Source organism: Semicossyphus pulcher, unplaced genomic scaffold, assembly GCF_022749685.1.
Source record: "Semicossyphus pulcher isolate SPU_LCO1_2020_fin unplaced genomic scaffold, fSemPul1.0.p SCAF_2, whole genome shotgun sequence".
Classification (NCBI taxonomy): domain Eukaryota; kingdom Metazoa; phylum Chordata; class Actinopteri; order Labriformes; family Labridae; genus Semicossyphus; species Semicossyphus pulcher.
In genome coordinates this window covers 30,264,492-30,281,953 of record NW_027211693.1, presented here as the reverse complement: position 1 = coordinate 30,281,953, position 17,462 = coordinate 30,264,492, and the positions used below count along the sequence as shown (strand labels likewise).

General features: G+C 44.5%; 1 protein-coding gene across 1 annotated transcript; it reads left to right on the top strand.

The window, feature by feature from the left end:
• Positions 1-14,207: 14,207 nt before the first annotated feature.
• On the top strand, positions 14,208-16,367 carry LOC138598058 (E3 ubiquitin-protein ligase TRIM39-like). Its single transcript, XM_069669735.1, has one exon. It carries the CDS (start codon positions 14,470-14,472, stop codon positions 15,862-15,864), a length of 1,395 nt encoding a protein of 464 aa, XP_069525836.1. The 5' UTR covers positions 14,208-14,469; the 3' UTR covers positions 15,865-16,367.
• Positions 16,368-17,462: the final 1,095 nt, after the last annotated feature.

The following is a 17,462-nucleotide window of genomic DNA, read 5'->3' as shown; positions in this document are numbered from 1 at the left end:
GTATATGTACTTAATGAACTTACATACGCATACATACACCCATACACACACTGCGTGTACATGCACACATGCACATACATACACATACGCCCATGCATATATACACACACATTCATAAGAAAACAAGGAGATGATATCATAGCTCAACAAAGATATTTTAACTTACAACAACATTACTGCAAAATAATAATAATAATAATAATAATAATAAGTAGATACATATCAAAATGTTTCAGAAAATCCACAGTTAAAAAATAAAAAAAGAATTATAAAATAAGTACATAAATATGTGAGGAATTGAGGATTTAGTTTACAGGCAAATTCAGAGCTTTAATGGCTCCCAGGTGTCATGACATGTAATTGTTTGGTTATTATTAAATGCAGTGAAAGATGTTCAGCCAACAAGTCGAGCCGTTGCCACGTTGTGCTGTGATGTGTCTGTCTAGGTTATTTGCATGATGTTCTGGCAGCTTGGGAAGATCAATATCATCAAAAAATGTGTGTAGTTAAGTTTGGCGTGCAATCTGGTTTATAGAGGTTACTATAGAAAGTTCCAAATGTTGTTGATATATCATTTGGGGTGCACATAGTAGCTCCCTCTGAGTTTTTAAAGCTGCAGTAGGTAAGATGGAGAAGAGAGCGGACTTTTCTTTAAAATTTGAAAGATTACAACCTCCTGGTCCCTCCCCCTCTCTCTCCGCAGCGCTCAGTCCTGCCTGAGTCAGCGTATATGTAAATAGAAGGTCCCCGGAGCTGATTGGCTGGCACCACATCAGTGTCCGCAGGTGGTTGGCTGCGCCTGGAGATGGCTGGGATAAGCCAATGTGACATCACCGCAGCAGCTTGGGGAACCTCGTCTCCCTCTCCTTCCAACCGGCCACGCTTTCCTTTGTTTCAAATTCAGTCTGTTTAGTTTCATATAAAAAGATGAAATGGTGAATCTTATTTGTTTAAGGTTGTTTTCTCCTGTTTATCTTAGTCAGGGAGGAAAGTGTTAGGTTAGATCATTTGCCTTCTGAGTTAGAATTGCTTGTTTGTTATTTTGATTCACCCTGAAGTTCAGTTTAATACATTTTGGCATTGTTAAACTTATACTTTTTGTTATAAAATAAATCTGTCTTATCTTTGGAAAGGTAACTTTTGTGTCTGTGGCTGCTTGGGACTTGAGGGAAATGGGTCTCTTTCATTTTATGCCTCGGCCCCCCCTAGGCGAGGCATAACACAGAGGAACATGATTGTCTCTCTCATGTACTACTACATGTTTAAAGCAATGACTGTATATATAGATGGACAACGTGTCTCCATCTGCTCCCATTGTACGTAACTGATGCCAAAATAGCCCCTGTGATAGGCGCTGCCATCTTGCGATGGTGACGTCATACGGAGCCAGAGTCTGCCCAGTAGAGATCGGCGAGCGAAGCGGCGGTAGCCACTTCCGCTAACCAAAACACACACTTGACTTACCGAAGAAACAGCAAGGATCCCGCACGCAGGCGTGTTTACAGCAGAACAGCTTCTCTGTGTTGGTCTGAGGTTAACGTTCACAGGTATGGAAACTTCAATGACTGTAGTGATTGTTGTAGTTACGTTTCTACACGCGGATCGTCCTCCGCTCTGCTCACCTGGAACTGATTGGCTGCAGGAGCCTAATTTGTCAACAGAGCTGTCAATCATCATTTTGACAGCATCAAATAACTAATTAAAAATAAACTTGTCAGAAAATGAACACTTGGACGTCAGTCAGCATGATAATAACTAACTATAATGACAGAAACCATGTTTGAGAAAAACTCCTCGGGCGTGAATTTTGATTTTATAGTTTGACTCATGTCCCATCTGTTAACATGGAGGAGGCGGGCTTTATGACCTATACTGCAGCCAGTCAGCAGGGGGCGCCCGAAATGTTTTGGCTTCACTCTCTATGTAGGTATGCATTGAAGTTATGATCTGCAAGTAACGATGTGTTAAAACGCCATCTTGTGCAACGTTTAAGGATGGTTTCATTAATAAAGATAAAGCTTACTGGAGCGTGGTCACAAATGATGATGGGATGGATTTTTACTTGTGTCTTTGATATGATGGAGCTGCTAGTGAGGAAATAATCTATTCTGGAGGAAGAGTTGTGATGGGGTGAGTAAAATGTATACTCTCGTTTGGTGGGGTTTTTAAGTTTCCAGAATTCATGAAAAAATGCTGCATTATCTTCGTTTGGACCGTACAGATGGCTATTGTTAACTGAACTTCCCCAATGGATCCATTGATTATTATATATCGTCCCTCGGGATCTGTTATGGTTGAGTTATTGCTAAATGGTGTTTTTCTGTTGATCGACACTGCAACACCTCTTTTCTTAGAGTTATCAGAAGCAGCGAATACCTGGTCGCCCCAATTTGGTTTTAACTGATCAAGATTTTAATTGATGAGATGCATTTCTTGCAATAGACAGATGTCTACTTTGAATTTTGCCTTTTTGCTGGTGAATTACACAAAAATATAAATGCAACACTTTTGTTTTTGCTCCCATTTTTCATGAGCTGAACTCAAAGATCTAAGACTTTTTCTATGTACACAAAATAATCCATCCACCTCACAGGTGTGGCATATCAAGATGCTGATTAGACAGCATGATTATTGCACAGGTGTGCCTTAGGCTGGCCACAATAAAAGGCCACTCTAAAATTTGCAGTTTCACTGTATTGGGGGGGTCCGGGGGGGTCAGAAAACCAGTCAGCAAAAACAAAAGTGTTGCGTTCATATTTTTGTTCAGTGCCAGACCAGTGTAGTTTTTCTCTGGGTTTTCGGTAGCTTCGTTTTGTTTATTACTTTGGCCTGGATTCACCCTGAAGCCTGAGCTTCGTTCATTCATTTACTTTGTCTTGTGTACATTGTACAAACGATTTGTTGTACATAAAATTATTTGTTATTGCAAATAAACTGCTCATTGTTTGCAGTTACACTTTTTCTCCTGTTGCCTATATGTTGCACCCTCACCCCCTAGACGGGGTTGTAACACCCAGCAGGTCCAGTAAGAAGTCTCTGGATAAACGGGAGCCTGAGAGCATCCCCCCTGCTCGCCAGGTGGACAAGTCCGTGTCCCCCTTCCTCCTTTGGCAGGAACAGGACGCTCTGTGGGACCCAGTGCAGACGGTCCCAGAAGAAGTCCACCAGAACAGACTGCACCCGAGACAGCAGGTTTGAAGGAGGGTCCAAACACGTCAGTCGGTGCCACAACATGGAAGACACCAAATTATTAATGATCAGGATCCAACCTTTAAAAGACGGTAAAATCCATCCACTGGGCCTTCTCAAGAACATTGTCCCAGTTCTTACTGGAAAAGATTTCATCTCCGAGGTAAACTCCAAGATATTGAATCCCTCCTCTTCCCTGCCTGACTCCCCTCTGAACCTTAAAAGGAGCACTTAAACCACCGTTAATCTTGAGTACACTCTCAATGTCACTGAACAAGACCGGGATCTTGGCTATGAGACGCATCTGCCACAAGTACTGGTGTTCAACTCGGTCAAAAGCCTTTTCTTGGTCCATAGAAATCAGACCGAGCTCACAGCCCAATGAACCGGAGAGGTCCAAAATGTCCCGAATCAGAGTAATGTTGTCAGATATCAACCTGCTGGGTACACAGCATGTCTGGTCCACATGGATGACATGCTCCATCACCTTTCTCAGTCTCGTTGCCAACACTTTAGACAGCAGTTTGTAGTCCGTACAGAGCAAAGACACAGGACGCCAGTTCTTCATCTCCTGAAGGAGAGTGAGACAGCTCTCCTGCAGCTCAGAGGCAGCCGCCCCTTTCTCAGACTGTCCCTGAGAACAGACAACACATCTTCACCTATCACAGGCCAGAAAGTCTTATAAAAGTCAGCAGGGAGGCCGTCTATCCCCGGAGCCTTGCCGCTCTGCAGGCTCTGCAGGGCCTCCTGTAGCTCCTGAGCAGAGAGCTGAGCCTCCAGCTCTGCATTGTCCTCCTCAGAGACCTGAGGAAGGCCATCATAGAAGGACAGCGCCACCTCTGGCTCCTCCTGGAACTCTGTTTTATCAAGTTCTTGATAAAAACCAACAGCACATTGAAGAATATCAGCAGGTTCCTGCAGCAGTTGCCCGGTGTCAGAGCGCAGAGAGTGTATCGGCCTCCTCTGGCCGTTCTTAGGCTCGAGACCGAAGAAGTGAGAGGGAGCATCCATTTTAGCAACGTTGTGAAACCTGGATCAAACCAGAGCACCCTGAGACCTTTAATATGTTCTCGTTCTCCTGTGGAGTCTGCTACGTCCTGCAGCTCCACCACTTCCTCCACCAGAGCTCTCATAGATCTGGCCATGTCCTTTGAGACATTGAGAGTGTACTGTAGGCAAAGCTGTTTCATTTGGACTTTACCTACATGCCACCACTGCTGCAGGGAGCTGTACTCACATTGAGTGTGTCTGTAGTTATACCAGAAAGACCTGAATATATCTTTGAACACGTTATCAGACAGCAGAGTGATGTTAAAGTGCCAGTAAGCACTTTGACACTTCACATCTTTGATAAAGATCAGGCAGTGCTCCAGGGAATGATCTGATCAACCCACCAGACTTATAGAGCAACCTTTAAATACATTCATATGATGTTTAAAACAATACACTCGGTCAAGATTCCTGTCTAACACAGGATTTTCTGTGCAGTTCAAATCACCTCCCAGAAACAGAAACTCGTCACTGTTACAGTTGCTGAGCACATTTTTCTTTCTGAGCCCAGCGTTGGAGCGTACACATTTAGAAACACCATTTTGACTTCTTCAAATTCAGCGTCTAGTTTTAATAAGCGACCTGGAATGATTTCCTCAACAGCACAAGACAAAGGTAAGAAATCTCTGGAGAAGAGAATACCAACCCCTCCACTGTTACTGCTTTTATAAGCCTCCCCGCTCCATCCCTTCTTCCAGCCACATTCATTATCAGCACTGCTGTGAGTTTCCTGGAGGAAAATGACATTTAACTTTTTACTCTGAAACAGAGCAAACAGAGAGGCTCTTTTAACCTCTTCTCAAGCACCATTAACATTCAAAGATCCCAGCTTAATGTCACACATTTTAGTGATAGAGCTGCATCCCAACAAAGACACAAGCAAAGAAAAGAAAAACAAAGTACACTTAGGGCCCGACCAGACAGGGGGGGCTGGGGGCGGCTTTTTCGTCATTGTTTTCAATGAGAGGCTTTTTGCGCGCTGCTTTTCCTTTGCAGAGCGCCTCGCTTTTTTCCGCTCTGTGCGCCTCGAGTTTTTGAGGAAACGCTGCGAGCACCTAGAGTTGAAAAAACTTCAACTCAAAGCAGAAAAGTGCCTGACGTCATGGGCTTTTTTTCTCATTGTCCAATCGGATGAAAGGAGAGGCGGGCCTTCTGTCAGTTTACGATGTAACGGTTAGGTTAATGACAGCTAATGATTCGGTGGTTGTCTTAACAACAGTAGGGGAAAAAAGCCGCCCCAGCTGCTAAAACGCGCTCTGTCTGATCGGGTGTTTACTTCCACAAAAAAGGCAGTGCGGTGCGCCTCGTGTTTTACAGCCTGCAAAGAACGTTCTGTCTGATCGGGCCCTTAATCATCATTAGCTATTTGAGCTCGAACTTTCAGCAACAGTTTCTTTAACCTGAAAACCTCAGGATCAGTGAAAGAAGGCTGCCCCGAGTTACCAGCATTCTTCATGAAAAACCTGACATGAAACAGCTGCAAGTCAGGGAAGTACTCCTCCACCTTTACAGCCCGCAGACCCTTTGTTTCTTTAAGAAACGTTCTGACTCTCTGAACCGAGTACCCAGTCTGCATCTCAACCTGCATGTTCTCACTCTCACCATCACTCTCCTGTGTGCTCTGTATGTCACCCTGTGTCATGGTTTTAGTTATACACCTGCAATATTCATTCTGTTTGCCTGCAATATTCTGTTTACTAATTCTCCTGTCATTTCAGACCCGGTCATCCTCATCTCTCGGCTCCCCTCACCCATAGTTCACTCACCCCGCCTCCTCTCCAGTTCCAGCTCCTAACCACTCCTACCTCATCTAGACAAGTCCCTGCACCTGTAGTCTCACCTCACCTGCTCCTCATTCCCTAATCACTCCCCACACTATTTAACATGTGCTTCCCCACTCACCCTCTGCCAGATTGTCATAGTGTCTCGTACCTATACCTTCCAGCGTTTTGTATCCTGCCTGATTATCTGTTTTTGATCCTGTTATCGACCCTGCCTGTTTCCCGACTCTGCCTCAGCCTGATCCCTCTTACTTGGTTTGCCTGCCTGGATATTTTTCCTTGTAGTCTGTTTACTGTTTCAGTAAAGAAACTATTTTTTTTGTGAACTTTGGTCTCTGAGTCGTGCATTTGGGTTTGTTTTTGGTTTTGACTTGTGACACCCTGTGTGCTCTGTATGTCACCCTGTGTGCTCTGTATGTCACCCTGTGTGCTCTGTATGTCACTCTGTGTGCTCTGCATGTCACCCTGTGTGCTCTGTATGTCACTCTGTGTGCTCTGCATGTCACTCTGTGTGCTCTGTATGTCACCCTGTGTGCTCTGTATGTCACCCTGTGTGCTCTGTATGTCACCCTGTGTGCTCTGTATGTCACTCTGTGTGCTCTGTGAGTTCCCCTCTGGCTGAGAAGAAGACGCTTGTTGCTCTTTCTTTGACACTTTTTTAGTTTTAACACCATTAGCTTTACATCAGCGAACATCCCCCTGGCTGGAAACAAAAATGTTTACATCATCCGCATAAGCAGAGAGTGTTGGGGGACGCTCAGTGCCACAGGACCCGGGCAAAGAGAGCCCGCTGAGCCGGTCCCTCAACCTGCACAGCAAGGGCTCTGAGCCTGAGATGGGACAACCCTGTCTGATCCCCCGCTGTACAGGGATGGGCCGACTCAGCCCTGCCCCCATCTTCACCAAACACTGTGCGTTCTGAAACAACAAACCAACCCAAGACAAAAACCCGTCACCAAAACCAAAAGCCTTCAGTGCAGAAAACAAGTACGAGTGATCCACCCTGTCAAACACCTTCTGCTGAGCCAAAGACACAAGACCAACATTTCCATCATAAAATCCACAAACATCAATTACATCTGTGATGAGGAAAATATTGTCCATGATTGTCCGGTCTGGTACACAGTAGCTCTGATCGGTGTGTGTGATGTTTCCCAGGATGTCCCTAAGTCTATTGGATAAAGCTCTGGAAAGTATTTTGTAATCCGAACAGAGAAGAGCCACCGGCCTCCAGTTCTTCAGTAAGGCCAGGTCTCCTTTCTTTGGCAACAAAGAAAGCACCGCTCGCTGACAGGAAACAGGAAGAGATCCTGTTTTAAAGCACTCCACCAAAACACTGTGTAGATCGTGACCAAGAACGTTCCAGAAACTTTTATAAAAGTCAGTGGAAAGGCCATCAATCCCCGGTGCCCGCCCAGATGTCATCTGATTGATGGCAAACGTTAACTCCTCCAGAGTCAGCTCACAGTCCAGAGCAGCTGGAGGAAACATGACCGGACCAGCGCTCCCTTTACTTTCTCCTGCAGGAAGGAGCTCAACTCCAACCTCTTCTCCCGCAGCAGAGGACCAGTGGTGGGTTCAGAGCTCCTATTTAAACCCTCCTCAATGTTTTTAATTTGGACCTCCAGATCTTTGACAGCTGCCTTAATCCAGGCAGAAGAGTGAGAGGTGTACTGCTGGCAGAAGACCCCAACCTGAGCTTTGCCTACCTCCCACCACAACTTCAGGGAACCAAATTCAGCTTTTTCTGTTTTCCACTGGTGCCAAAAGCGTTCAAAACTTTGGCAGAAAACACTATCCTGTAAGAGTCTGTTATTAAAGTGCCAGTAGGATTTAACCTTTTGTACGGGCTGAGGGTTTTTGACATGTATATTCTATCCAGTCTGGCTGCACACACCCTGTTGTCGCTGACCCTGACCCATGTGAACTGTCTGGACTGTGGATGTTTTGTTCTGAATGTGTCAAACAGATCGAGGTCGAATATGACAGAGCTCAGAGTCCTGGAGGACTGGGGGTGGGGTTCTTCACCGATCCTGTCAACAGTGAAGTCCAAAGTACAGTTAAAATCCCCACCAATAATAATTTGGTCCTGCTGGTATGCATTTAACTGGTTTTTCAGCAGGGTGTAAAAACCTACTCGCTCTGCTCCATTGTTTGGGGCAACAGAAAGTAGAGCTTTCTATTTCTGCCTGAACAATTAAGAGGCGGCCCCGCACCACCTCAGCACAAGATAAAACAGAAGCTTTGGCAGACGCTCTGAACAGAACCGCTACACCTGCACTGAAGTTGGTTCCATGACTGAGGTGATATGAACCCTCCCAGCATAAACCCCAGTCTGTCTCATCGGATGGATTAGTGTGTGTCTCTTGCAGAAACAACACATCAATCATCTTCTGAGTGGTTCAGATATTAAAGCCCTTTTCTGTCTGTCTCTCCCACCAGCAATGTTTGAGGACCCGATCTTAAGGCTCTGCATGAAGAGGTCAGAGAGGAGAAACAGACAAAGCAGAGGACAGTGAAGAGAGGACGACACCCTGTGAGGCATGATCATTTTATTCTTTAGTCTTTTTAACAGTTTGACTGCCGGCTCTTCTCGGTGCAGTGAGGTGTTTCTTTAGACGGAAGCGTTTCTTTTCTTCCAGGAGGTCAAAACAAACCTGTCTTTTCAGCGTGCTGACGGATGTGATGAATGTTTCGATGTCACTAAAATAGTCACTCGCTTTAACAGACTTCTTATTGAATGTTTCATCCATGAACTGGTTAATTTCTCCCAGAGAGTAAAGCTCTGTGCTCCTGTTGGATGCTTCAGCTGTGGACACATTATCTGATTCACAATCTTCCTCCATGTCCTCTCCCCCACATGATGCCTGACTGCACACTGCCTGTCCTTCACCAGTGAGCACATCTCTTCCTGCACACCTTGTGGAAGCTTCTTCCTCATCATGCCCTTCAGCCTGTGTTTGTCCTGCAGCAGCTGCAGACTGAGAGCTGCTCAGGTCTTCTGCAGCCAACGTTACAAGAAGCCACAACCGCAGCACGATCCACCTCCGCACACACCCGCGTCCGCATGTGAGACAGCATGAGCAGATACATCTTTACCCATAGAAGTTCAGCATCCTCAGCTTTAGCATTTAGCTTTAGCATTAAAGGAACCATTTTCACGCTCTACTGCACCTGCACCCCGAGGCTGATGGGAGCAGTGGTGTTTTAAATCAAACCCCCAAAAATTCAGACATTTCTTTGATGTTAGTTAGTTGGTTAGTAAATTAGTTAGTTAGATACTTTATTAATCCTTTAGAGGAAATTTCACTGCTACAGCAGCTTCAATCACCGTCAAGACACCACATGTAACACTACAACACAATCAGGCACATAGAAATACAAAATCAGTTTCTAAACAAAACTCAAAATCACAACTGACACATTAAAAGATACTGAATAAATAAAAACATACACTGTGGATGGAGATGGACGCAGATGGCTTGATGAATGACAGCAAGACCATTACCACAGCTTATCTTACCAGGGATCCCCCACCGGGGAATCACTCATGAGCAGTGCTTTTGCCACTGCTGTTGAATCCTGTTTGCTGGAGAGGAAAACTTCAACCCATTTACTGAACATGTCCACCATGACCAAACAGCACTGTTTACCTTCACAGACTGAGAGTTCAATGAAATCCATCATCCAATGTTGTCCTGGGCCTGTAGGGGCGGAGGACTGTGCTGTGGGACTTTTGGAGCGCCCGCTGCATTGTGAGCTGCACAGATACAGTTTTTGCAGAAGTTTTCAGCAACAACAGAAACCCTCGTGTATACCAGCATGAATTAATGGCAGCACACATCCCCCCTTCACCCACGTGATCTTTTCTGTGAGCCAGGCGCGCATACAAAGTGAGAAGAGCACGTGGTAAACAGGGTTTGTCATCAGGAACGATCCAAATGTCATTTGTGAATTGAGCACCAGATTTTGAGCAAAGTGTTTTTCAGATTGTGCAGCCATGTGAGTGAAGGCTGTTAGATCAGGTGGAGTGTCAGACAAATGTGAGGATGAGAACATGTTAAATACATCACCAGCGCGGGCTGCTGCCTTTGCAGCTGCGTCCGCTGACGCATTTCCACGAGAAGCAGCATCATCACGTCGTGTGTGTGCTTCACACTTGATTACAGAAACTGCTGAGGGGAGCAAAACAGCACCAAGGAGTGATGAGACCAATAAATGGTTAGAAACAGGTTTACCTGAGGATTTTAAAATCCTCCGTGTCTCCAGAGGGCACCAAAGTCATGCACTACTCTAAATGCGTATCGAGAGTCAGTGTAGATGTTAACAGATTTACCAGCAGCTTGTTTACAGGCTTCTGTGAGGGCGACAAGTTCAGCTGCTTGAGCAGAATAGTGTGAGGGTAATTTACCAGATATCACAACTTCATGTTGTGTAACTACCGCAAACCCTGTTTGATTCTTCCCTTTTTCATCACGTGAGGCAGAGCCACCAACGACAAACTGGAGGTCAGCATTTGGAATGGGTACATCTTTCAGATCCACTCTGGGAGGGCAAACTTCCTGTAAAACTTGAACACAACCATGTGAGTCATCAGCCTCTCCATCCTCCTCAGTGGGCCGGAGGGAGGCGGGGTTAAGAACAGAACATGTTTTACAGTGATGTTAGGCATGTCCAATAAGGTAGTGTGAAACTTAAACCAGCGCTGCGCAGAGATGTGATGTTTTCTGAGTGTGCAGAATGTGTGCGACAGCATGTGGAAACATAAGAGTCAAATCAGAGTACTCTACTGAGCATCCAGAGGCTAGTGCAGCTTTCCTGCAGCTGCTGCAGCTCTGACACACAGAGAGAGATTATTGCCACTGGATCCACCTTTATTATTATTATGATTATTATGATCTTTAAAGGCAACAGGACGTTATCTAACAGTGTTTTTTTGGCACAACACTGATGTTGAATAGCATTCTTTGTTATCTACTAACGGTACAAAAGGTTTATCAGGGTCAGGTAAACCTAGAGTTGGAACACTTGTAAGTGTGGATTTTAAATCAGTGTGACAAGACTCAAAAAAGGACCCAAGAGCACGACTCTAAATTCAGAAAATCAAATGGGTTTATTTTAACAAGGAAGTCCACAAAAATTCCAAAGAAACACAAAGTACAACATAAAATCGCTGCTGAGCAGGAAATCTAAGATTAGGTTTGGAAAAACAAAAAATCACAGCAATGCTGGAAAAAAGGCTTGACCAAAGTACAAACAAAAAATCACAGCTAAGCTGGAAACTAAAGACAAGAGCACAGACCACACCAATACGAATGAAGCTTACTTGGACAAGAGGGATCAGGACGAGACTAGAGACAAGACGATCTGACACAGGACACAGGTAGACACAAATTTAAAATACATGAGGAAATGGGAAACAGGTGGACACAATCAGGGGTGGAGCAGACAATCACACTGACGAGGAAACACCAGGGCAGGAAATAAAGTTTCTGAAACGAGAGAGGACAGTTACTACAAAATAAAAGCGGACATGGCAAACATGGAAGACAGGACTAAAAACATAAAACTTAACATAACCGACGAGACATGACACAGTGAAAACCTACTGGGCTTCAGGTGTCCACGTGATCTGATCATGGGCAGAGAGTTGTTGTCATGAATCAAAGATGAGAGAGGAGCTTTTTGTTCAGAGTAGTTAGGGATCCATTGTCGGGAATATGACGTCATGCAGAGGAAACTCATCATTTGTTTGTTTGTTCCCGGTTTGGGAGCTCCGATACAGCCTGAACACGTTTGGGAGAGAGGGATTTGCCCTCTGCTGTGATCACATGTCCCAGATAGGTTTCTTTAGTTTGAGCAAACTGCAGTTTTGTGAGACTTGCTTTGTGGCCATTTTCTGCTAGAAACGTCAGCAGTGCGAGAGTGTCTTCTCGACAGGCTTCAGCTGAAGGGCTACACACCTTTAGGTCGAAGGTACTGAATGAGGGTGGAGCCGGATGGAAATTCAAAGTTATGCAAATTTTGAGTCGATGTTGATGGAAGTACGCGGGAGACTCAGAATAAACTTGGACGCAACGTGTCCATGTATACGTTTTACCTTTAAACGAGAACGCAAACCAGTACTGGCTATCGGGGTGTACTGGGACCGAAAAAAGAACGCATTAGTGAGGTCGACAACCGAAAAATGAGTAGTGGTGGTACTTGCAGCAAGATTGTGTGTGGATTCGGTACCTCAGGAACTCTTAGGTGAACTGCAGCATCTACTGCTTGCAGATCTTGTATCTCCATTCTGTGGGTGCACCCTGGTTTCTAGTTTTCTTTACAGGAGAGAGAGGAGTCCTGACTGGAGATGTTTCACAAAGTATAATGATCCCTCTTTTAAAGGGACTCAGAAACTGGCATAATGCCGTTAACTGCTTCTTTATTTTACTTCTTTATTTATTTATTTGCGAGCATATTGTTTTGAACAGGCCTGTAGTCTGATTTTGGATGAATGATTAAAGGTTCTGAATTCTTCATGAGACCTACATCATATTTATGTTTGGCCCAGAGACACTCTGGGACTGTCGACAGATGAGGTGGAATTTCAGGTGAAGCCATGGTTACATAGGCATCAGTAAGCAAACCACGTGGTGTGTCCTCAACTAATTGGACAGTTCTGTGCACATGTACAGCTGTTGTCAGTCTCGTACGATATACATCACATTGCGCGCTGTGTTCTCTTAGGATCCTCGGTGGCGAATGAAGTCATGACAAGCGGCCTTCTAACGAACCCAGTGTCCCAGATCTTGTCACTCCCAGTCTCGTGGTTTAGCCAGAAACAGCAACAGCAGACTCCGAACTTTTCCAGTATACGTGAGTTAAACTTATTCTCTCTGGTTCAACAACTTGTCTAAACCATCTGTCCTCATACTTTTTATCTGCACCTTCATGAATGTGTGAGGTGCAGTGTAAATCAGTTCTCCTGAACATCTGGTGAGTGTGTGCGGAATGAGTTGCCACACATAGGCATACAGCCGTGAGTGTGGGCTGTACTGCACCATGCGGGTGGGGTAAGACGGGTGAGTTCTTTTAAGCTTTTTCTTCTTTTACCGGTAAACCTTTAGCCTACTCAAAAATCAATACTCAACAACTAGACATCATTGGAAAATTTCAAAATTAATTACAATTTTCTCTCACCGTTGTATTGTTTCTTTGCCCGCGGTTTTGGGTTGGTTCTTTTCCCTAGGATCCGAGCGCTGGCCCGGCTCCGCTGGTCGGTCAGCTCCACTTTCCTGCCAGTCCAACGGAGTCCGATCAGGCGTTGAATCCCATCCTCGTCGCCAAGTTTGTGGTGGCAACTTCTGATGACGAGACCAATGAAGTTCTTTGGGAAACAAAGTTGTCATTTGATGTCATTTAATTGAAGAATATTAAAAGATGAGTAAAAGCAATTAACAACTCGAGCTGGGTCAGACCAGTACTACACAGAACGCAGCTGTCTAGCTGACTGACACAGACTCAAGGTTCACAGTGTATGTTATACATTACAGAAAGAACTCCCTCTCACAGAGACAAAGTAAGGTGTTATTGTTCTGACTTTAGCTGAGGCGCCTGACTATCTAGAGTTTACCCCTTGTCCTGGAGCTCTCAGCCCAGACAAGGCCACCAACTATCTCTCTAGGACAGAAGGAGCAACAGTAAATCATGAACGTCCCTGAATGCACCAACACTTGGGAGTGGCTCAACATGCAGGTGTCATGCTGCGTTCAAGTCATATCACAGTAACAGTAATTACCAGCTTCTAACTTGTAACAGGAGTTCAAATTTTAATTTTTCCTGTAAATGAAATGAAATAAAATCAGTTGCTGCCTGGATGTGATGAAAACAATCTCTAACACATGATGTACTTTAGAAAATAGTCCAGAGAAAATTATTTAACTGGCAGTAAATGAGTTAGACTCTGTAAAACCTGAGCTTTGGGTGATTTCATGTCTGTGTTGAAGAACCAACATTCCTCCATGTAAACAAAGGTAGAAAACAGAGCTGCTGTAACACCCAGTACTAACACTCTGTCTTTAAGGCTCCAACTTTATCGTCTCTGCTCCACTGTGACTTTAAAACCAGAAACAGGCCGACAAAGCTCCTCCCTGTTTATGACTCAACACAGACACACCAGGAAACAGGCGCGCACACACACACACACAGACAGAAGATAACTTTCACTGTGAGAAATAAAAGAGACGACTTCCACAGAGAGAGGACAGCTTCAGGAGGGAATACTGGGAATACTGGAATACTGCCACTTCAACCAGTTACTGACTGCACACTGTACGGAGCTTTAGAAAACACACGAGTCAAAGTGAAAGTAAGTTAGAGAAACTCTGTGCAGGAGGGAGTGGAGCCTCAGCAGTCTGACCTGTGTGAGCTGTCTGCCTGTCGTGAGTTTAGCTTCACTCAGAGGAAAATGGCTTCTTGTTCAGAGGAGGATCTGTGCTGTTCTGTCTGCCATGACATCTTCAAACATCCTGTCGTCCTGTCATGTAGCCACAGCTTCTGTAAAGCCTGTCTGCAGAGCTGGTGGACGGAGAAACACACCCAGGAGTGTCCCATGTGTAAGAGACCTTCAATGTATGAACCTCCTTGTAACTTGGTGTTAAAGAACCTGTGTGAGGCCTTCTTACTGCAGAGAGATCAGAGAGCTTCATCAGACTCTGAGGCTCTCTGCAGTCTGCACTCTGAGAAACTCAGACTCTTCTGTCTGGATCATCAGCAGCCAGCGTGTGTCGTCTGCAGAGACTCTAAAAAACACTCCAACCACACATTCAGACCCATCGATGAAGCTGCTCAAGATCTCAGGGAACAACTCCAGAAATCCCTGAAGCCCTTAGAGGAGAAACTGGAGCGCTTTAAAAAAGTCAAACAAGACCGTGATGAAACAGGAAAACACATCAAGGCCCAGGCTGCAAACACAGAGAGGCAGATAAAGGAGCAGTTTAAGAAGCTTCACCAGTTTCTAGAGGAGGAAGAGGAGGCCAGAATCTCTGCACTGAGGGAGGAAGAGGAGCAGAAGAGTCAGAGGATGAAGGAGGAGATGGAGGCTGTGAGCAGAGAGATAGCAGCTCTTTCAGACACAGTCAGAGCCACAGAGGAGGAGCTGAGAGCTGCAGACGTCTCATTCCTGCTCAACTACAAGGCTGCAGTGCAAAGAGTCCAGCAGCGCCCCCTGCTGGAGGATCCACAGCAGCCTTCAGGAGCTCTGATAGATGTGGCCAAACACCTGGGCAACCTGAGCTTCAACATCTGGAACAAGATGAAGGACATGGTCTCCTACACTCCTGTGATTCTGGACCCAAACACTGCTGGTTCAGAACTCATCCTGTCTGAAGATCTGACCAGTGTGAGAGAAGGAGAGGAGCAGCAGCTTCCTGATAATCCAGAGAGGATTGATTATTCCTGCTGTGTCCTGGGCTCTGAGGGCTTCAACTCAGGGACTCACAGCTGGGACGTCGAGGTTGGAGAGAACACGTGGTGGGAAGTGGCTGTGTGTGAGGAGTCTGCAGACAGGAAGGAAGACATTGACTCTGGATTATGGAGAATAGTGTTTTATGATGATAAATACAGAGCATTCACCCCGTCACGTGAACACATTGCTCTGTCAGTGAGAGGACGGCCTCAGAGGATCAGAGTGCATCTGGACTGGGACAGAGGAAAGCTGTCATTCTCTGATCCTGACACTAACACACACATACACACCTTCACACACACTTTCACTGACAAGCTGTTTCCATTCATTTATACTGAAAATTCACGTCCTCTGAAGATCTCACCAGTGAAGGTCTCTGTAACAGTGGGACAGTAAAGGCAGAGACGATGATGATGATGGAGTCAGGTGATGAACTGCTCACATGTTGTTCTTATCTTTACATAAAGTCACATTTTTACAGCTCACATGATAAACAGATGAAACTTGGCTCAGTTCAGATGACAGACGTGTATTTTCTCTCTCTCTTTTGTAATCAGGTTCTCAGATACTTTGTTTCATGTGCCGAGGTTTTCACAAATCTGTCGTCTTCTCAAATCAATGAAGGTGAATGGAGTTTTTATTTCTTCTGCTCCGAGTGTAAAAAATGACATTTGAACATGTCATTATGAACAGTTTGCTTTGGGGGCTTTTTAAACAGCATGTAGACAGCTTGTGTGTGATGAATTTATAGAACTGATTGTTTGCTGTGTGAAGAAATCACAACAACTCTGGAATAATTCAAGTCACAGTGATGACGTGTAATAAAGGCAGTGATCATGTTGGTGTGTGTGTGGTGTCATTAGTTAACACTTTACAGGAGAGGCCATGGTGTCAGTCAAATCAACAGAAGACAGGAGTGTGTTTGGGAAATGTAGTTTTATTGTTTTGTTGTGTGAGGTGTAAGTTATATTTAAATCAACTATAACTTTAATTAGCATTTAAAACCATGTCAGTGTAACTTCATGGAGAGGATGTGGACCTCTGCTGGTGACTTTATAGAAGCTCTGTATTTGACTGGGGAATATGTGACAGGGCTACAGTTTGTACATCAAGTAAAGCCACTCAGCATTAAATGATATCACTACATATCACACCAACAAGCTAACTTTAGCTTTCTATCTATCTGATGAAAGGAGGAACTCACAGTGACCTGTGGTTGGGGAACATAACAGGCCCAGGCATGAAGGCCTCGATGCATCCAGACTACGATGAGGAAACAAAACCAAGAAAACAAAACAGGAAGAAGAAGAAATCAAATAAATATTACGACTACTTCACTTGGCCAAATGATAGAGATTTAAAGGTGCCCTAAATTTGTCAGAAAGAAACTAGATTTAGATTTTAAAAATGTGTTTAAAAAGTGTTTCTAGGTCTTGCAGAGTATTGAACGAGGTGTGTGTCCATGGTGGATCAACTCAAAACTAAAAAGTGATTTTCAAACACAAACGTTCCTTTGCAGAAATTAAACATGAAATGAATCCTCTTCTTGTGCTGAAATCTCTGGTTATATATGTTTGGATGATAGAATGTTTGTGTGTGAAGTCTACTACTATGGAAAGACTGTTTATTGATTCATTATTGATTTATTTCAAGTGATAAAGCAGTCAACAGAATTCTGTTCTGTGATTTGTGTTTGTGTTACATTAAACTACTCAGTCAGAAAATGACCGTGGGAATAATGACAGATTCAATCTTCACAGAATGTGAGCTTCATGCAAGAAGGTATTTTTTCTGAGTTAATCAATTAATAATTTAGTTTTTCCCTTTTAGGATTTAAATCATTAATGAAGTGCAGCAAACTTCACTCATTCATTGTGCAGAGAGAGAAGGAGCTGTGAGCCTGAGCAGAAAGAAAGTAATCACACAGACAGTTGGCCATTATTTTGTTGGCTTTAGTTGTTATCTCTCTGATTAGAAGCGTTCATAGCCTGCTC

What these genes read in the sequence shown, in the direction of transcription:
- LOC138598058 (XM_069669735.1), top strand. Translation starts at nt 14,470, where the DNA reads ATGGCTTCTTGTTCAGAGGAGGATCTGTGCTGTTCTGTCTGCCATGAC.